The sequence below is a fragment of the Mus caroli genome, chromosome 5 (assembly GCF_900094665.2).
Source record: "Mus caroli chromosome 5, CAROLI_EIJ_v1.1, whole genome shotgun sequence".
Classification (NCBI taxonomy): domain Eukaryota; kingdom Metazoa; phylum Chordata; class Mammalia; order Rodentia; family Muridae; genus Mus; species Mus caroli.
Genome location: NC_034574.1, coordinates 144,311,696 through 144,334,069, shown reverse-complemented (window position 1 = coordinate 144,334,069; position 22,374 = coordinate 144,311,696). Strand labels below are relative to the sequence as shown.

The 22,374-nt window shown below is 37.5% G+C and overlaps 1 protein-coding gene across 1 annotated transcript in view; it reads right to left on the bottom strand.

Moving 5' to 3' along the window:
- Pds5b (PDS5 cohesin associated factor B) overlaps nucleotides 1-22,374 on the bottom strand; it is a 134,939-nt gene that overhangs the window by 35,480 nt on the left and 77,085 nt on the right. Inside the window, exons 14-19 of the mRNA XM_029477822.1 lie at nucleotides 18,314-18,453; nucleotides 16,379-16,427; nucleotides 14,019-14,158; nucleotides 11,900-12,015; nucleotides 7,700-7,805; nucleotides 2,709-2,869 (exon numbers count right to left, since the gene is read on the bottom strand). Coding sequence (XP_029333682.1) covers nucleotides 2,709-2,869; nucleotides 7,700-7,805; nucleotides 11,900-12,015; nucleotides 14,019-14,158; nucleotides 16,379-16,427; nucleotides 18,314-18,453 — 712 coding nt within the window. The remainder of the gene's footprint in view (nucleotides 1-2,708; nucleotides 2,870-7,699; nucleotides 7,806-11,899; nucleotides 12,016-14,018; nucleotides 14,159-16,378; nucleotides 16,428-18,313; nucleotides 18,454-22,374) is intronic.

The following is a 22,374-nucleotide window of genomic DNA, read 5'->3' as shown; positions in this document are numbered from 1 at the left end:
GCTCCTATGATTTAGGGAACTTATAAGGATCAAGATGCTAATCAAGTTTCCCAGGATCCATCAAGTCTGAAGATTTACAATCCTGAGAACCCTCCACAGGGCTGTAAAAGCAGAGAACACTGCAGGGGAAGTCTCCCCAGTGGAGCAGGAAGCTCCAGGCATGTAAGCTTATAAACTGTCTCCCATGCTGCTTTGGTGAAGGAACTGCCTTTGACTCACTGCAAATAACCTCTCACCCACAGGGTTACAAATAAACCAATGGCTTACCAGGTTAAACTCTCCCCCCAGCCCCCATCACCAATGTCCTATCTGAGGTAAATATACAAATGTTCCAAGGAAAAATCACATTAACACTGGAAAAAAAAAAAGGAAAAAGAAAAAGAACACCTAGAGGAACACCATGCATAGAAAAGAAATCAAGAGAGCAGAAGATACCAGTTTCATGTGAGGAAAAGATGAAGAGAGTGAAGAGAGAAGACCTGGGAAGGAATCTATCACACTCAAAATGTAAGCCCTCAAAACCACCACTACTAGCAGGGAAGAGATAAAGCAATACACAATAATCCAACAAACTAGAAAAATAACCAAAAGTTTTAGGAATTAGCAAACCTCTCTCACTCACCAAGTGCAAATTTTGTTAACTCTCCAATTAAGAGACTAGCTGATGGGTAATAAACAAAATCCAGCTATCTCCTGGGTAACATGCTTTGGTGACACTCATAGACTCGAGAGTCAAAGTCATTTACCAAACAAATAGAAGAAGCTACAATCAGGCTGGCACCACTACTCAGATAATTAATAAAGCAAATGTGAAGCCAAACTTAGTCACAGAGTGTTTACAGAGACAAGCACAGGCCCTAAAGCTTGATGGTAACAAAGGCATCCACTGAGAAAGGGTCAGCCTCTGCAACAAATGGCACGGGACAAACTGGATCTCCTTCCTCAGCATTTGGAAATAAAGTCTCACTCTGAATAAAGGTGGATCAGACCTTAAAGTAAGACTCTGGAAATTCGAGAGGGAAGGAAGCTTCAGGATAGAGGCATGGGCCAGGAATTTCTGAAAATAACATCAATAGCTCAGGAAATAATCCCAAGAATCAACAAATGGGACTGCACAAAATTCAGAACCTGGTGCACAACAACAACAACAGTAACAGTGACCGTGTTCAGGATAGAAAGTCTTAACAGCTCTGTATCTGACAGGAAATTAGGATCTTGAAGTTATAAAGTATCCCAAACTGAAAACAAACAAACCAAAATCCACACACCCCAAATCAATCAGTAATGGACAAATTAATGGAATAGACATTTACCAAAATAAGACAAACACTTGGAAAAGTGTTCAACTCCCTTAGCCATCAGAAAAACGCAAAGTAAATGCAAGAAACTAGTGCTGTCAAGGGCAGCTGAGAAACAACCTTACACAGGGCTGGTGGCCATGGGGACTGGAAGGGCTGCTACAAGAATCAGTAAGCAGTTTCCTCAAAAAAAAAAAAAAAAAAAAAAAAGAATGAAATTAAAAAAAACAAAAACAAAAACAAAAAACCTAAGTGATCCTGTTGTACCAATCCTGGATATATACTAGCAGGAATCCTAAGTATCTCCAAGTATTCGCAAATCCATGTTACTGCAGCACAATAGCCAAGATGTCCAACCAGAATTCCATGCACACACACAAAAATGTAATTATATGTTATGGAAGGGGCATGAGACACATACATATCATTCACATATGTATGTGTGTGTTTAAGTGTGTAATGAGGTCCATTACCTTGCATACTAACTACAAAACCCAATAAGGAAAAGAAATAAGGAAAAAAATAGAAAACTTTGCCTAAAGGGATATAGTTCCATAGATATTATAATTAAGTCTAAATTCAAATCACAGATTCACCTCTTGCTAGCTATGACCTAGAATCATTTGCTTGTCTGAATGTCAGATTTCTCACTTAGACTAAATAACATTCTGTTGGGTAGTGCAGAAAGTTTAACCGAGATAGTCTGTCAGATGAACATACAAGATAGTATATAGTTAGACACAGTCCATGTGTCCACCTACTCTGCTCTCTGCTCTGATTTAGATAGCAAGAGTATCATCCCATTAAAAAATATATACCCTGAGCCCACTTAAAAGTTAACAAAAAGTTCTAAACAATTATGTTTCTTATTCTTTCCAAACAGACTAATATAAAATTCTGATAGGTGTTTGCTTTTTGATTTACTTATTTTACTCAGTAGACAAAAACACTTAATGTGCACATGAGGTCACCTGAGTTCAATTCTCACAGAACCCACAAGGAAAAGACAGCAATTCTACTGAGAGCTATCCTGTGACTTGCACAGGTGAAGTTGCACAGATGTGCTCAAAAGAGCACACGTACATGTACACACACGCACACACGCATGCATGCACACACGCACGCACACAACTAAATTAACACCTCTGACATTTCTCAGTGTGTCTTAAATCCATGTGTACTGTCCATCCTGTGCTATTGTACACCAGGAACTACTTTATCATAAAATGGCCTTTAAGTTTTTCAGCAACACCAAAGCATCAGAAAAAATGTACCATGCTTCTTATAAACCTAAAACACCAACCAATATTTTCTCACAAGAAAGGAAAGTCTACTCAATCATAAATAATTAACAAAAAACTCTCTAGAAACAGTATATCCAAACTATTTATCAGAAAGAGCCAAACTCACGATCTGATGTGAGGGAAATCCTCTTCAATTTTGCTTCCTGTGTTTTTGAAAATTTGTAGAGCAGCTTCTGCCACCTTCTCATCATCCATCTTCAGACAAGCCAGAAGGGACTCAAATGTCTCAGCAGAGTGAAAGGAGATAGGGTGCGTAAAAGACAGCACCTACAAAGGGTTACAAACATTGCCTGTAAAATCTTTTCATATAGAGGCAAGCGGATTTCTGAGTTCGAGGCCAGTCTGGTCTACAAAGTGAGTTCCAGGACAGTCAGGGATACACAGAGAAACCCTGTCTCGGGGGGGGGGGGGGGGAATCTTTTCATGTTTGCAATGCACATGTAAAGAACATACTAGGAACAGTACTAGTCAAAAATCAATTTAGGGTTAACTAGGCTATGTTCCCGTGTGGAAGGTTAAATATATTTCTAGTCAAAATAATTTGGACTTTGATAATTTTTTTTTTAAGGGTAGGGTTAAAGGGTAGGAGAAAAGGGGACACACACAGGAAGTTTAACAAAATATTACCCCCCCCCCCACCAAATAACCATTACAAGAGACTAGGTTAACTTTTTCAAAAAATATAAATTAGGAAATGTATACTATGATATCATAAAAGGTACAATAACCAAATCAACACCGTAAAAGCAGTAAAAGAAGTCATCAAGAAAGCAACAAGAAGGTCAGCATTTTGAAGAACCTTGACTCAGATCATAGCCGACTTTCACGAAGCAATGGCCATGTAGCTAGCTTAGGAGAACGCATTCCTAACATACACACAGACACGGCCCTGTATTTGATCCCCACATTGCACAGAACTAATTTTGGTGGTGCATGCTTATAATCCCATTGTCAAGGAATAGACATAGGGGAATTAGGAAGTCAAAGTTATCCTCAACTACCTACAATGTGAGGCCAGCCTAGGCTACATAAGACCATCTCAAAAACAAAACAAAAATAACGCTAACAAAAAAGCTGCAATACAGCTGGGTCTAGTGGGGCACACCTCTGATCCCAGCACTTAGAAGACAGGTATGAGTCTGAAGCCAGCCTGGTCTACACAGTAAGACCCAGTCTCAAAAAACAGGTAGTAGAAAATTAGTAATCCCAAGAAAAACACATATCTCATCAAACATTTCTTGATATATTCTTTCACAATAATAGGTCATACTTAAATTAACAAACAAAAAAAACCCCTTTGGTCGTGTGAGTGAGTGAGTGTGCGTGTGAGTGTGTGTGAAATATATGAGTGTGCTCATCTGTCTGTGAGCATGTGGTGGTATCTTTCTCTGTAACTCTTCACCTTCTGGGGTCTTCCATTGAATCTGAAAGTCTGAGGCTGGCACACAAGTCCCCGGGAGCCGCTTGCTCTGTCTTTTACCCTGGGATCCCAACTCTGGTCCTCATGCTTGTGAAGCAAGCAAGGCACCCACTGAACCTAAGCCCCACGACAGGATCCAAAGTGTGGGATAATGGAATCTAAATACAAAATGCAAACATACCAAACAGCATAAAAATACTACATTATAGTCCTATTTCAAAGATTTGTAAGTAATCCTAATAAATAACACTATTAATAAAGATGCAAATAAGAAAGTGAAACATTGAGTAAAATAAATACAGATTTCAGAGAAATACATGATAGATGTGATGGCAAAGATAAAAATCACTCAGGAAACTAATAAAGCATTCTGAATACTCAATATAATCTGAGTAAACGTAGTTTATAGTTTCATATGGTTTGAATATAAAATGTAGGTAACTGGGGGCATGCCTTTGAAGGACTAACTCTTTTACTCTGGCTGTCATAAGACAGTCAGCTATAGTCTACTGTGTATGCCTTCTGTGATATTTCTGCCCCATCATGGGTAGACGATAAAGACAAGTGAACATGGGGTATAATCTCTACATCTATGAGCCAAGTAAGTCCTTGGGTTTTCTCAGGTATTTTATCATGGTGATGTGACAGGTTGCCTAAAACAGAAAACGGGTACTGAAAACTGGCACCATGACAACTTCTGATCAGGTAGCTTAGAAGCCTTTGAAGCTGGTTTATAGAGGAACTGGGAAAGACAGCTAGAAAAAGGCTCAAGTGCCTTCTCTGGCTGGAGTTTACTATGTGATTCCAGTGGGAGGATTGGGGGTGGGGATGGGGGGGGGGAATAAAACCCAGAAGGCTGACAGTAACAGGTTCTACTGGGAACTGCCCTAGAGAAAGGCAACTGTGTAAAGTCTAGCAGCTTGTCTCTGTTTTGTTGGTGCCCTGAGAATGTGCAGGAGGCTATATTTAAAAGTGATGGTAGAGAATTGGTATGGGAAATGTCAAGATACTTTGGTATTTGGAATATAGCATGAAGATTACCGGTTGCTTTTAGTCGGTATTACATGAAGAATAAGGAACAAAAAGACAAAACGAATGTAAAATCTGCAGTTTACCTATAAAGAAAGTTAGGTTGAAGAATTAGTGGTTACTGAAGAGATCAGCAAAAAGAAGCCAAATACTCTGCTTCAGGACAGTAGGAAAGATGCCTTGAGGGCACAGACTCAAGAATATAAGAATATAAAACCACTTGAAAGGCTTTAGCAAGAATGTTCTAGCACGTCCTACTCAGATAAGAAATCACTTCCCAGCACGACTGATGCAGCCACAGTCAAGTGTGTCCAGTGCCTGCTTGATTTGGTGACAAACTTTGGCATCTTCCATCTAATGCTAGCTTTTCAGACGTGCAAACTGCAACTGTTGTGAGTCATAGAAATTTCCATTCAGATTTCAAATCAGGATCAGATTCCCTGTTGACAGCCCCAACAGAGTGATATGCAATTCTAGGAGTGAACTCGGGGTTCTAGTGTATTAAAGACCATAGAAAGGTGGAGATGCCAGTCCACAAAATGTCTGCTAAGAAACATTGTAGGCAGTGCACAGAACCAGCCCATAAGAATGATTCTAAGTCCCATGGAAGAAATGGTATTGGGGCAGAATTACAGGATCCAATGCTTCCCTTGCTGGAATCTGACCTTGCTTCAGTCCCACCCCTCTTTTCTATGCACCCATTCCTCCATTTTGGAACAGACAGGTGTACCTTGTACACATCAAAAGCATGTAATATGTTTTTGACTTTTCACAAGTATTCTCAGAAAAGATGTTCTTTGATTCTCAAAGATTTTTAAGTTTAATTGTTTAAAAACAATAGAAATGAAATGTTAAACATGTTCTACAACATGAAATGAGCACGAGCTTTAGACGCCAAGGTGAAAGACTATAGCTCAATCTAAAAGTGTGTCAGTCCTCCAGAGGCTCCTCTCTGGACACAAGATGATAGGCGTATGAAGACTAATTAGATTATGAAGATTCTAACCTCTCCAAAAGAGTTATGAATTCACAGCTAAGTGTTGCCTTGGAAGGGTATATATTTGTGGAAAGAGTATGCACAGGAAGAAACCCTGGGCCCTTTTTTTCTCTGTGCTTCTCAACTGCTACAAAGTAACCATCTCTAGTCTATAGCACACCCCCTGCCATGACAATCTTGCCTCAGCTCAGGCCCAGAAACAAATGGAACCAAGTGACTCTGGACAACAGTCTGAGAATCATGAGCCAGGATAAGTCCTTCTTCTCTTAATTTACTTTTTCAGGTACCTTGTCAAATTGACAAAACCTGACCAAATAACATTCTACTTACTTGTCAGTAGTATTAACTGTGATACCACGGTTTAGAACCTAAGTATAATAATCTTTATTCATCAAATATTTCCTACTAAAAAGCAAGGAAAATTAAAAGTTCACTCAAATCACAATTTTAAAGAAAAGACTGAGTTATCAGGCGGTATACAAACAATAAAAAAATTAACGAAATCAGAAATTACTAACATATAGAAGGTTGATCACAATACTGTAGAGATTACAATGCTGTTTGTACTTAGCAGATTAGTACATTACATTTGTAAACATTAAAGAGATTGGTACTTTCCCATACTGAGGATGGCATATAGGAAAAATTTCTCTATAAAATGATATGAAAAGAGTTTTTATATACAATTTCTTTATAATGAACATACAATTTATATTTTTAAAAAATGCTTCTACAAAATTTTTAATTATATGTATATATCTCCAAGAAATTCAAAGGTCCTTGTTCTCTTGGATCCAGTAATGACACTCTGGTTTGAAAAAGACATTACAAACAAATGTTATTTTAGTACTGTTTATATGAATAAAACTTGAAAACTCTACATAGCCAACAGTAAGAAAGCAGCAATGCTATGATATGCCAAAGTGCAGCAGTCACTATTTCACATTTACTATTTTGGCTAGGAGCTGGCATGAACTGAGAGATTCTGTGTGAGATGCTGTACTCCTCTATGAGACACTGTCAGTGCCTCTATTACACAGGAAGAAGTGTTCAGAGGCAACCGATGTCCCAATCTCTCAGCCCATATTAATAACAGCTGAAAACCAACACTCATTTAAAAAATTTGTCACTAAGAAATACTTATCTTTAACAACAAAAACAAAAACAAACAATCAGCATGGTTGTAAACTAAATAAAACTAATTAAAATGAAATTTTAAAAGTGGTGTTTATGAATGAAAGGCTTCTAAAAAATCTGTTAATACTGTTATGTTGTCAACAATGTGGTGACATGCAGTCATCAAAAGGCTCACTCTGAACAGCACCCTCTATCATCACTAATGAGTCCTCAGTGTAGCCCTCTAAACTACTATTAAGTTTGATAGCAGAACTTAAAACTGAAACATGAAGAAATTTCCATTTGATTACATTTTTGAAACTAAGACACCTTCTCATTAGGTTACACAACTTTGAGAAGCAAATCTTAGGAGTAAGTGGTGTAAGACCCCAGTGTCAGAATGTGGAAAGCAAGTCTAGCAGATCTGTACCTACATACCAAGTTTCAGACCAGTCAGGGCTACAGTGAGGCCTTTAAAAACAAACACAAAAACCTGGTTGTCTACTCAGACACTTAAGTTTAGACAAGTACTTACCTTCAGCAGCTCAAGGCCTGCTCTGATAGCTTGATCAGTTGGAACACCCTCATCCTCATCATCTGCTGTTCCATCTATTGATTTATTCACTTGCTTGATAAGAGCACTAAAGGATAAGAAAACAGAAGTGGTGTTTCTTCCAACTATAATACGTTAGCAGTATCTAAGAACAGCACCTAAATACTAAATAGCTACACAGTGCACAGTATTTCTGAATGGTTGTTTTCCAAGCATTATTATAAAACAAATTACAGCAAAGTAACTTTTCTAAGTATGTTCTCTTCCTTTACCCATTCAAATGAAACCAAGGTGTGCTCTTTTGAATGCCTTCTGTACCTTTACTAGTGCCTTTTCTGTGGAAGGTCTAGCATTCTAAAACTATTTACTACCTAACACTCTGTGTCAGACAAAGATCTGAGAGTCAGAAACCACAGACCTGGTGCTAAAACTGTAACAGATACAACAAAACCTTGTAAAAGAGACCATGAGAAAACTAGCAATGTTTTTCACCTTTGGAAGCAGGCTGATCTTGCTGTAAACAAACATTAATAATGCTCTGACACTGACTTAAAGCAATCATTCACACCAATGCACAGTTGTTCTTTTTACAAGAATCAAGTAACAAAGAAATAGTACAGATATAAAACATACCAAAATAAAAGTTTGTGCAATGTTCCTTAAAATATTTAGTAGAGTTGTTTCTTCAAAAATATTTTATGCTCAAATTTAGTATCAAACAATGGAACAAAGTATATCTGTCTCTCTAACAAGAATTTAAAGTTTTCTTACATACAAAGTCTATTCTTAGCTGGCAAGATAAGAAGGTTCAGGGTTTACCAGCCCTTGCCACACAGCCTGGCTACTTGGGCATGATTCACAGGACACACAGGTAGGAAAGGCCCAATCCTGTAAGTGGCCCTAACCTCCACACGGAGATCTCTGCATATGCACCACTCTACACAATACACATGTACAATCATATTCACACTAAAAAAGTTTCTCTCAAGTATTTTCACTTATGTACCGTTTTCCTAAGTCTTCCCTTTTAAGTTTCCATAAAGTGACTTTTCCCTTGTTTCATACCTTCAACTACCCAAATAAAAATCTCCAACCTGAATCATACTGCCAACAGTACCACGATTCTTCTATAAAGTAAGAAAATTTAAAAATTTAACTATTGTTTTCTTCCATAATAATGGTAGAAAGGCCACAAGAAAGTAAACATACACACATTAAGAGTATCATCTAAAAAGAAAGTCAGAGACAGAATGACAGACAGAAAATAGACAGAGGAATATGAGCAAATCATGCACACACCCTCAAGGAAAGCATTTGCCAGAAAAACAAACAACTGGCAAACTACTTTTAAATCTGCTTCAGTTTTCAGTGTGGAACAAATGACAAGTAGATTGTATGTAAAGAAACACACGCTGTATGTTAACCTAAGAAATTAACCAAAAATAAAAAAATAAATGAGTGAGGTAATACAAACAAAGCTCTCAGAATAAGTGATTTTCTCTATCAGCAAAAATCAGCTAAAATGCACAGAGGGTATTTATACTGAGAAGCCAAAATATAGAAGATATCTAGGAATACAGGTTGCTGACAGAATCCTCGTGTCCTTGGGGAAGAGAAAGTCTGAACCCACAAACACTCCTGTCCACCTGGAAGACCAATGCTTGCCTGCGGCCAATCAGCATGAGGAGGAGCAAAAGGCTTCCTCTGTTGAGACACATCTGCCAGGAAGAGCTCAGGAAAATCAACATGGGTCCATGCAAAACACAAGAATTTGCCCAACAATGAGGAAACACTTCAAAAAAAACCGTTCAACTTTTCAATAAATGATTAATTCAACCAACTATCATGTACAATAAAAACAGAAGAATCCTGATGCCTCCATTAAACTACAGACCAATTACAGATGAAAATGTAGAAAACAAAAGAGATAAAAAACCAAAAATACTTACATAATTTACAATTTATTTTTTAAAAAGATTTATTTATTATTATACATAAGTACACTGTAGCTGTCTTCAGACACATGAGAAGAGGGCATCAGATCTCATTATGGTTGTGAGCCACCATGTGGTTGCTGGGATTTGAACTCATGACCTTCGAAAGAGCAGTCAGTGCTCTTACCCACTGCGCCATCTCACCAGCCCCAATTTACTATTTATTAATAGACTTAGAATAAAACATTGGGATCAGAGCCTTATCTTTTTTAAAGATTTATCTTTTTATTTTATGTACGTGTGTACACTGTAGCTGTACATATGGCTGAGAGCCTTCATGCGGTTGTTAGGAACTGAATTTTAGGACCTCTGCTTGCTCCAGTCGACCCCACTCAGTCTCTGCTTGCTCCGGCCCAAAGATTTATTTATTATTATACGTAAGTACACTGTAGCTGACTTCAGACACACCAGAAGAGGGCATCAGATCTCATTACAGGTGGTTATGAGCTTCCATGTGGTTGCTGGGATTTGAACTCAGGACCTTTGGAAAAGCAGTCAGTGCTCTTACCTGCTGAGCCATCTCACCAGCCCTAGCCTTATCATTCTTGTAATCAATTAACAAAAAACCAAAAATGTTCCTCTGAGGTATCCATAGAAAAATAAAAGAATTCCCCCAAAGAAATACAATTAGCCAAAAAATGTTTGGTGAATTTTTTTCTTATTTAAATATCTATCAGTTATAATTAAAAAAAAAAAAAAAGAAAAAGAAAAACCTTAAAGGTATCACCATTCACCCATCTATAAAATGCAGAGACCGAAAGACACTGTCCAGACAGACAGCCTGCCTGAGGGCCTAGCATAGCATCTCTCTGAAGGCTCTGCAGCCACTTCCTGAGTCTAATTTAACACCTGCCATTGTACTGAACTTGTAGGGCATTTCTCATTCCATAAAGTTACCAAGTGAAACATTAAAATTCTTCCAGATTTAATATAAGCAGAAACTGCTACTTCTTGTTGCTCTTTATGTTCTCATAAACCTTCTGGATAACTTTAAGTTCCTGAAACCAAAGGGCTGCTCGGTCCTCAGTCTGTCAGCTCACAGCATGTACCCCACTTGTAAAAACGTTCACGGTTTTTAAGTTTCAGAAACCTGAAACAACCTGAGCTTTTACACTTTTCTAATTTCCAGAATATAAAAAGGTTTCCATATCTGTCCATATTATTTTTCATTTTCTATTCAATTTCAGAATAGCAGTCAATTCTCATAATTTCATTTCAAACTCAATGTTACTTGATAACAAAAACCAAAAGGATCTAGCCAGGTGTGGTGGTGGCTTATTCCAATAATCCCAGCAGCTGGAGAATAAAAGCAGGAGGATGAGACGTTCAAGGTCATCCTCAGCCACGTACATGATGAGTCCAAGGACAACTGGGTTATACAAGACATCCAGAAAGGAGAGAAACGAAAGGAAGGGAAAAAGTAAAAAATGTCTTGCCATGTCCAAATACTAATTACATGTTATTTACTTCTAAAAGGGGTGGGGGAGTAGAGAAGACCCTTTTTATTCTCTTCAAGAAATCAGGATTCATTATGTGGACTTGAAACCTTGTATTCCAACTCCTTCCAGGGCACTCTTTCTACACTTTCCTCAAGTATGTTCTTTCTCTCCCATCCTACTAGCATCTATTCAGAGACACAACAACAAAGGCTAAAGTCATCTCCCTCCTCAATCCATGGTTCCAAAAGGATAAAAGAGTAAACCAGAGCCCAAAGCTCAGTGTTAATAGAAGTCCACATCTAATCCCGGGCACACAGCACTCAGTGTTAATAGCAGTCCACATCTAATCCCAGGCACACAGCACTCACACCTCTTTATACTATAATGTAACAGATAGAAGTCAGCTTCAAAACACCCCAGGTATCTCTATACAGTTACTCTGACTTATAATTTCAATGCCTATGATATTCTTTCTCCCATTTGAATAAAAGCAAAATCTTAGCTTCCTTCCTAGATAAAATAGTACCACCCAGAGATAGCCTTTTGGATTCTCTGAAGTAATAAAGTGAAAGTAAAGTGAGAAAGAAGAAAAGCTAGCCAACTGAATAGGAATGAATACAAGTTACACACACAAATATAGAGTCTAGATGACTGAACATATAAATACAGATAAGCAGCTGACTTGGTGACTTGTGATTGTGCATGACTGGGAAACACTGAGGAAGTTTAATATTTTTAAGTACAGATACCTGATGGATTCAGTATCTATGTGTACAGGAGCTATCCTCTCCAAGAGAAACTTGATCATTTCCAAGAAAGGATTTGTAGGCTGCTTAGGGTTGCCCAACTTCTTAGTTATTTCACGCTGAAATGTAGATTTGTAAATTATTATAAAAATATATTTAAACATATCATTATCTTAAAATGTTAAGAACTCATAATATTCTGTAATTCTAATGCTGAAAAATACAATTCTATAGCTAAGTTTAAAAAACAAAAACAACAACTAGATTAAGAATTGAGTACATTCCAAGTAAATAAGATGTACATCATTATTAATATTCCAAGAAAATAAGATTCACATTATGCAATATAGAAAAAGAACCTGAATGACTATTTTGAGTAAAAGCAAGGTTAGACTCTGATGTCATGTCATACATCAAAAAATAATCCAAAAGAATACCAATGTAAGAGTAAAACCAGAATCGAAAAGACAAACTTCAGCAAGCAATATTACCAAAGAGAACTGTTAAGAAACTAAATTCTTAGACTTCATTCTGAAGACTCTCATTCAGCTTCCCTGGGAAAGAACCAAGAATCATCTTTTTTCTAAAATGTATCTCAGGAGATGGATGAGTTTTAGAAAGAAGAAAGAAAGAAAGAAAGAAAGAGAGAGAGAGAGAGAGAAAGGAAGGGAGAGAGAAAGGAAGGGAGAGAGAAAGGAAGGGAGAGAGAGAGAGGAAGGAAGAAAGAAAGGGAGAGAGAGAGAGAGAGAGAGAAAGAAAGAAAGAAAGAAAGAAAGAAAGAAAGAAAGAAAGAAAGAAAGACCTAACATAAATATTTCTAATATATCTTAGTGTCTTTTCCTGTTGTAATTATAAAATACCCTGACAAGAGCAACTAAGGGAGGGAGATATATCTGGGCTAACAGTTCCCAAGTTATATAGTCTGTCACATCAGAGAGGACACAGCTGAGCTTGAGAGAGCTAGTCGTATCACACCATAATCAGGAACTGAGAACAATGAATGCATGCACAGTAGCTCAGTTCTGTCTCCATACATACAGTCAGGATGCCCTGACTAGGGAATGGTGCTGCCCACAGTGGGTAGGTCTTCCTACTTCAATTAATCTAATCAGATATCTCCTCACAGACATGTTCCGAATCTACCTGATAGATCAAGCTGATAATTAACACTGACCATTGCAACTTGCAATGGAATGGAATTTTATGATAAAGGCACCCAAAGCAATAACCAAGAGGCAAATATTTTATCAATAGCTAGGTAAAAATTGAAATCATGATATTAAAAAAGGACATCACAAACAAATGAAAGCTGACAGAAAATTAATTGCCAATTAACATGACATGTTACAAACCAACTAGCTGCAAATGAAAACAATTACTCTATAAAAATAGGCAAAGATTTTAAACATTCAACTCACAAGAGACATATAAATGATTAAAAAAAACTTACAGCAAAAAGTGGTCAGGAAGTAAGTAACTAACCACATAATCCACATCGAACTATGTTTTGTTTGTTTTCACTTGTTTTCACTTTTGTTTTGTTTTTAACAATCAGTGGACAGGATTATGATTGAGAAACACATGTTAAAGGCAGTAAAAATGCACCATTACCCCAAGTAATTAATATAATAATCTGCAGAAATCAAGAGCTTGTAAAAAGACTCAGTTATGAAAGTGCTGCACAGCAGAGTCAGAAGCATGGGTATGGAACTATCATGTCAGTCCCAGAGGAGGCTCCATCAGGAGTTTGCTCAAGCCCAGAGTGGGCAGACAGACCGCACTCCAAAGAAAGACGAGAGGGAGGAGTGTGAAAGTGACCTGGGAAAGTTAGTACTCACCACGCTACAGAGCACAGATGAATGGCATGCTATGAAATTGAACACTATAAAAAATGAATGGAAATGGAATGTGTAAAATTCTTCATAGGATAATTTCATTTTGAAAGGAAATACAATATTAATGGAAACTCTCTTTGCAGACGGATTATAATTTATCTGAATTGTTATTTATTTAACATTTTGTAAATTGAAATAACATAAAAATGAGGTAGATGTGCTGAAAGAGTTCTATGCATGTCCACACATGGGTGTCCACACAGGGTCTCGCCCTGCTGTTCCCTTACCACACAGCCTTCAGCCTGCTTGCAGGAGCATGTGGGACTAACAAGGGCTTCCAGCTGTTTCCGTATTTTCTCATCATCTTCCAACACTTGTGTGAACTTCTTCATGAAGTCTTGGGCCTTACCAGGATCTGGCAAATTTCCTTAAAATAAAATAAAGTTTCATAATTTCTCAAACTGATAAAAAAATACATCCTATTTTGTATTTCTAATTAATAAACCTTATCTACAAATTGTTTAACAAATTGTGAATCACCATCAATACTGTAAGAAAATCCACTTCAGACAAAATAGGAAAAAGCATCAGGGTTAAGAGATGGCCACAGGAAAGGTGGAGCCTTTCTAAAGAGCTCCTGACAGCATCTGACAGCTGTGCCTTCCTGATCCTTAAATGTTCCTCGCGCTTTGCTACAAAAGTCCCTAGGAGAGTCAGCTTGTCCCATTCCCCTATGTCTCCTTGTGCACTGTTAAAACAATCCCCAGATTATCTACAGGGACATGCAGCATGTGGTGCCGAGAGTCATGGAGCATGTCATCCCTGGTGACTGCTACATAAGTCACTATTCGCAAGAAAGCATCATTCTGCAGAATTCACCACAGCACTCCTCTATTGTGTGCATCACAGCTCTTAGAGGAGCTAAAAAAGTGGTCATCTTAATGGGTTCTGGTTTTCCTGGCAATTAAATTGCTCAGAAAAAAACTAGACTAACATAATTAATAAAAGAAATTATACCTATCTTAAATGTAACACAGAACACAGAAAATTTACAAGTCTCTAAAATCCTTAAGTCTGAGAAGTCCTTAAGTCTCAGCAAAAATGATCACTGCCTGTAGTAAGAATACTGTCCTGTACTAATTATACACAATATTTGCTATATGGCCCTTTCATGTCTCTATATACAAGAAAAAAAAAACCTAGCATAAAAGAGGCCTAGTTTGGTGACCTACACTTGGAAGCCAGTGGCAGGTGAATCTCTGAGTTCAAGGCCAGCCTGGTCTATAAAGTGGCTAGAGTCTGTCTCAAAAATAAACATGATGACTTATAAAAGATGAGTATCTGTAGAATAATTTTTAAAAAATAAAATATAAGCAGAAAATTATTGGGAACAAGCTGTTAAAAGTTCTAATGTAGAACTTTATAAATTATGTTCCAAAAATTACTAATAATTCACTGGAATTTAACAGTATTGAGGACTTAATAGTATCTATAATGTAAGAGCCCCTTTACTGGGATAGGCATCATATTAAGGCCTATTGTTTAGAAAAATAAAGGATGATAAGATGGAAGAAGGAAAAGAGAAAACACCACCAAAAAACCCCAAATTCAGCATCTTATATATGCATAGGAATCCTTTTCTCTACATTAGCAACATCTGCAAGATACTAGCATCTCTGGAAACAGAATCTAGAAAAGATTGTATTTTCTAGAAGTGAGTATTAAAAAGGGGGGGGGGCTGGAGAGATGGCTCAGCGGTTAAGGGCACTGACTGCTCTTCCGAAGGTCCCAAGTTCAAATCCCAGCAACCACATGGTGGCTGACAACCATCTGTAATGAGATCGGATGCCCTCTTTTGATGTGTCTGAAGACAGCTACAGTGTACTCACATATAATAAATAAATAAATCTTGAAGAGAAGAGAAGAGAAGAGAAGAGAAGAGAAGAGAAGAGAAGAGAAGAGAAGAGAAGAGAAGAGAAGAGAAGAGAAGAGAAGAAGACAACAGAGAATGAGGTGCTCAAGAGGACAGTGTCAGTGTCCACAGCCAACTGCAGAGGACCAGACTACAAACTAAAGAGCTCCCAGGAAGGGCTGGCTGAGACGGCTCTACTACCTGAGTCTCAGCGGCACCTTAGTTCTGAATGCTCTCTTCAAAGTGGAATTCAGGAGAGCGCCAAGTAACAGTCACTAAGTTACTGTTCTCTTCAGTACCTTGGTGTTCACTCTAAAGCAGCTGCAGTATTTAGCTCAGCCTACGACCTCCTCTTTATTGCCATGTGAAGTGCAGTACACCCACTCCAGCAGGTGCTCCCGGTTCTCCTGTCAACAAGCTGTATATAGGATCATCTGTATACAACTCATATATGTCAGAGACTGACATCAGCGAAGGAAACAACAATGCAGACTTAATGTTTACAACTAAGCCTGTGTAATGACTTAGTTCTCAAAAATAACACACATATGAAATTCTTTCTCAAGGTTTTCTTATGTAATGAAGAAAATTTTAAAATCTGGATAGCACACAGAAAAAATAGAAAGCAGGGAGAAAAGAAAGTGAGTTGTCTATTGTATAGCAAGCAAAAACAGTAATAATTTCTCAGATTAACTCAATTAACTCTTAAGTTTTATAAAGACTTAAAACACTTACTTGTGATAACCATCACTTTAGAAAATATGGCCTTGACACTGGCATCTGTCTGCAAATCACATACAAAAAATGCACAATTAAAATTCACTAAGAAGAATACACAGGCATCTTCAACAACTCTCCAGGCCACGGCTGTATCTTTCTTTAGTTATTTTAAATCCTAGATAAATGGGTGGAGTTAAAAGTACAGAAGCCATGTGACCATGTTAAGTTCCTATCAATAGGCAAGAAAGAACAGCTCCATAGTGAGAGTCTCAAAAGCAGGCATGTGTGCTTGTGATCTCCCACAGGTGACTCAGCACTGGATCTAAGCTCCTAACATACTGCCTAGACCCTACTATGACTTCAATAGTTCCTAAAACCAAGACTAATGTTATCCATGTGAATAAAGAACATGCCTTATCTCACTCACACTTTTGCACTTTGCACCTCCCCCTCCAAGGTAAAATAATAAAAAACTGGGTAAAAAAGAGAAGCACTTCCAGCTGCTTCTAGCACAGCATGCTGACTTCCAGCATGGTAACACTGAACCCATGCCTACTGACAGCAAAAGCCACTGAAGTAATGTTTACATGTCTACTATTGAGGAAAACAGGTCCCATCAGGTTTGAGATGGTCAATGAAAATAAAAAGGTGCTAGGCATGGTTATGTATGCCTTTAATCCCAGCACTCAAGCTGAAGTAGGAAGCTATCTGTGAGTTCCAAGCTAGACCAACTTACTTGTTGAGTTTCAGGCCAGTAAGGACTACATAATGAGACCCTGTCTCAAATATAAAAAGGGCCAAGGAGGTGGGCAGTGAGGAGGGTGGCCCACACCTTTGATCCCAGGACTCAGGAGGCAGAAGTAGGTAGATCACAAAGTTCAAGGCCACACTGATCTACAAAGTGAGTTCCAGGACAGTCACAGTTACACAAAGACACCGTGTCTTGCCCTTGCCCTTGCTGAAACCTTGTCTTGCTCTTATCCTTGCTCTCTCTTCTTCCTCCTACTCCCTTACCCTTGACCCTCCCTCCCCCCCCCTCTCTGTTACCTCAACTCCCCTCCCTAAGTCCTAAATGAACTCTATTCTATACTATATATTAAAAAAGTAACCTTGTCTTGAAAAACAAATAAACCAAATGAAACAAAACAAAAAAAGGTAAAACAAAATGAAAACCCTTGCAAATATAAACTTGAACTATGCAAACAGATGGTACAAAAGGCCTTGGTTTTTAAATTTTTCACATTACAAAGGTTTAAAAAAAAAAAAACTGAGTCACAATAAATTACTAAGACAATCTCTGCTACATCAGAGACCCTTTGCACGTTTTCTCCTGGATGAAACAACACTGTGCTATCTGCCTTCATCCTACACACAGGAGGTGCATGTGATGGAAGAAGGTCAAAGGCCACAACTTTGAGCTGGTAATACAATAAAAAATAACTCAATTTGTTTTCCTTGAATGTAATTCAAAATGACCAGATAATTTTTTTTTAGATAAATATATTTCACAGGCACCATTTTCAGAAAGGCAAGGTACTTAAAATTCTAAATGCCCCCAAATAAAATAAGTATTTATTGGACGAATACCACAATTTCAGTGGCTGATAAGATAATTCAGTTAGCAAACTGCTTGTTGTGCAAGCACCAGAACCTGAATTTGATTCTTAGAGCCCACCCACATAACAAGGTAGGCATCATGGCACACAATGTTAGTTCTAGTGCTGGCAATTTCCAGTTCAGAGACACTATCTCAAAACAAAACAACCAAAACCTAGACAGTACTGAGAAAAACACCTCAGACTGTTCTCAAGGTTATAGACACACAGAGTAACACCACAAATACCATAAAATTACCAGAATATTAATTCTAAGCAAAGTAATAGAGATATTAAGCTATAATTGGTAATAATTGTAATACAAACTATCTAAAATCTTTAAACTTTAACTTACTTTTGGTTGTTTAATTAAATCAAGTAAATCCTTTACTTGATGTCGGAGTAGATTTTGACATTTCCACATTTCATTCAATGCTCTGAAAAACACAAGAACATACAAATAGGCTAAATGTCCTTTCAGAATATTCCAGCTATCTAATTATAATAAAACAGGATGGAAGGAGAAAAACAAAACAGGAAAAATGAAGTAAAATCCACAGATTAAATAACTGGCATCCCAGAAGCAAAGACTCAAATGTAATGACAGCAGCCATTAGGCAGGGATTTGTGTTGCTGCGTTTGGTTTTGTATAAAAAGATAAAATGGAGCATATATGTAAGGTAAGCAAAATTCTGACACCAGACTATGACCCTCAGAAATAAAGGATGAACTGACAAAGTAGTATCTTGTAATGTGTAAGAAGATATCTAAGAGAAGCATAAGAAAATAACTGTTTGTAGTATATTTATCCCACTATGTATAAAGTTTAAAATGAAATTATCTACTGTTGGGAGCACGTCTTCCTAGTAATTACAATGTTACGGAACTTCAGCACCACATATTTCTACAGAAATTTTATTAGAAAGTATTTTTTATCAGTTTACTTTGTGTGCATGTATGTAGGGTATCCACATACATGGATGTCAGAAAAAGTCATCAAGGGTCACTCCTCAGACACCTTCCTTCCTTCACTTGTCTGAGCCTGGGTCTCTCTCTGGCCTAGAACATCTCCCGAGTAAACTATGGAAGCTAACAGCAGGCTCCAGAAATCCTCAGTCTCTCATTCACACCTCTGCTGTGCTATGCACCAGGCTTTATACATGGGTCGGGAACCTAAACTCAGACCCTCAGAACTGCAAAGCGAGCGGACAGAACTGTAAGCACTTCACTGACAGAGCCAGCTCCTGAGCCCCCACACACACGAGAGACACTGACAGCAAACAGAGACAAAATGCAGACTTGTATAAAACAAGCTTGCCCAGGGACAGAAATGACAACTCTTCAATATTTTAATTCTCCTCTTTATCTAGGTTTTGAAATGCCACTAGAATTTATTTTAAAAACTGATACAATCTAGTTTAAACTTGGTAACTTGCTAACAGTAACAGTAAGAGTATTAGGACATTTTCCAGCATTGGACATTTTACATTTTAAATAGTGTCATTTTACTATTTTTCAAGTGTGAAAGTTTCACAGAGTTTCAATGGCATTAGTAATGAATGTAAATTCACAGACTAACTAAAAACAAAATGGTACTCGCCAGAGAACTCTGAAAATCTAAAACAAAGTATATGTTGCATAAATAAAACAATAACTTTCAGGGAAACAGTCTGGTAAAATTATTTCTGAAATCCAAAGTCAAACATACTCCATTTCCTAGAAAACTCATAATTTACAACTTCTGAAAGATCCACATGTTGAAACTTGTCATAAGTTAAAACAGATAAAACTGTGTAATCTAGTATATTTATCACTTAAATATGAAATCTCCCAAAATCTAAAGCCATTATAAACTATGGCCATAGTTGAAATTTAAAAAAAAAAAAAAAAAGGCCCTCATTGACTAAGGTTTTCTATTACAATAAATTAAAAAGAAATTCTATTAAGAATTTTAATCAAAATATTAAATAGCAAAAGCCTATATTTATTGTCTTGATGGGAAGTTCAATGATAGTGGAAGGGGCACACACAAGGCAACAGGGTGAAAATTAATCCAGGCACTCAGAAGAACGAGGCAGGCAGGCAGAGCTCTAGGAGTTCCAGGCCTGCCAAAGCTACAACAGAAGACTCTGGCTCAAAGCAAAACAAGAATAAAAATGTCACTGAAGACTATATACATACCTATATAAAATAATCCTACTTGTGTAATGTGCAAACATAAATGATTGCAAGAAACATCCATACACAAACACACGTATGATACCTTAAAGCTGTTTGTAATAAATAAGGAAAACAGACGGGTAAAAGAACTGGGCACCACACTCAGAGGATGTGAACCATCCCCAGGTTTTATCAACACACTCAGAAGATGTGAACTGTCACCAGGTCTTATCGCTCACATGTATGTGGCTTTTGTTGTTATCACACACAAGAAAAAAGACTTTGGGGAAAACAGAAATATGCATAAATTAAGTTCCACAAACTAGCTAATACAGACAATCAGCTAATTTCACAGTCAGTGGCAATACTTTAAAATGATACCTACCTTAAATATGTCACCTTGAAACAGTTAAATATCATTCATGAACCATTTTCATAAAAACAAAACCCTATACACTAGTTGAAATCGGAGTTTGTTTTCAATGGTATTATTTCACAGTACATCTCTTAAAAATAAGTCCTTCCTTTTTTAATCTTGTTTTGTTTTTTGTTGTTGTTTGTTTTGTTTTGTTTTGAGACAAGGTTAGTCTGTGTACCTGTCATGGACTGGCTTTTAAGCCCAGGCTGCCCACAAACTCATAGATCCTGCCTGCTCTGCCTCCGCAGGTCTGGGGTTAAAGGTAAGTGCAACCACAGCCTGGCAAGTGCTTTATTTTTAAATTCCATCAAATATACTGAAATTTAAGGAAAGGTAGTTTGTGTTAAGCATTAGGGCTACTATTTGTAATCTCTTCTTTTTACTTAGAGTTATTTTCTTCCTTTCGTTTCTATTTCTGACATTAAACATGCCAAAAATTGTCTTTCATTCCTTGAATTTAGAAGCTATATATTTTTTGTAGGGATTAATTTAAACTTCTTTTTATATGTATACCTGACAAATATATCAGTCAACATTTCTGCCTGGGTACACTTATGACTAAAAGACATTTATATACTTTAATGTTTATTACCTATTCTCGTATGTGTTATATAGTAACACTAAGTTCCCTCCCATAAAGGAACAGCATCAACCAACCCCAACAGTGGGCTGTGAAGAAAGGTCCTGAAGACCGTCCTGCTGTGCAGGGGAGGGTTCCAGGACACTTGCAAGCCTGCACATGATTGTAGTGAGTATGCTGCTTAAGTACCAGCCTACATGCTTCTACTGCCTTCTAAAGCCAAATGCTTGCCCCAAATCCTCAGCTATTCACACTTACAGAAATCTCTCATGCTTTTGTTGTTTCTTGAACGTGATTCTTTCCTTCTGTACCTGCCTTTCTCATAAAATAAAAATAAGTATACAGACTCAAATTCCTAAGTTCTTCCAAGAAGGATTTCTGAGTGCTACGTCTGAATTCTTATTTTAAAGTATGTTTTTTAATTTACTCCTAAGTGGTATTAGGTCAAAGCCAGATTTTACTGGGATTTGCAAATAACGTGTTCCAAGAGGACACATATCAATCACACTTCAGTCTAATGGGCCATCAATTGTACCATAGAAAAAGGATGGACAACTAATCTCAACTAAACCAGAAATTTGAGAACGCATCCAATTTCTGAAAAAGATTCCCAACGTAGTAAACAGTAGTAATACATATGGCTATGTGTAGTTAAAAGACTGGATGCTATAAGCAAGCAGCACTGACTCAAATCCTGGTTCTCTTACTACTGCCTGGCTGCCACATTAAGCTCTGTATGAGTCTGCTTATCATGTATAAAACATAAACTTCTGCTGCTACTTTTCAGTTGCAGGGTAAAAGCAGAGGCAGAGGTCCAGATTCCAGTGCTAGAAACAGAGCATGTGCCAACAACTACACCCCTATTAAAGTAACCGTAGCACACAGCACTATGGAAATAAGGACAAAAGTCCACACAAAGGTTCAAGTGCCCTTAGACTTCCAATTTCAGAGCACTTACTCCTCAACAGAACTAATTATCTTTTCTGGAGTATCATGAGTCTAAATTTCTAATCCTTCAGGTAATCTTCACATCTTAAAATGATTCAGTTAGATTAGCATATATCTACTATATAAAAATGCCAACTCCCTCCCCAGACATCTAAACATTCTTTTTCGATGAAACATAGGAATAAAAATATATCTGTGAAGCCGGGTGTGGTGACGCATGCCTTTAATCCCAGCACTTGGGAGGCAGAGGCAGGTGGATTTCTGAGTTCAAGGCCAGCCTGGTCTACAAAGTGAGTTCCAGGACAGCCAG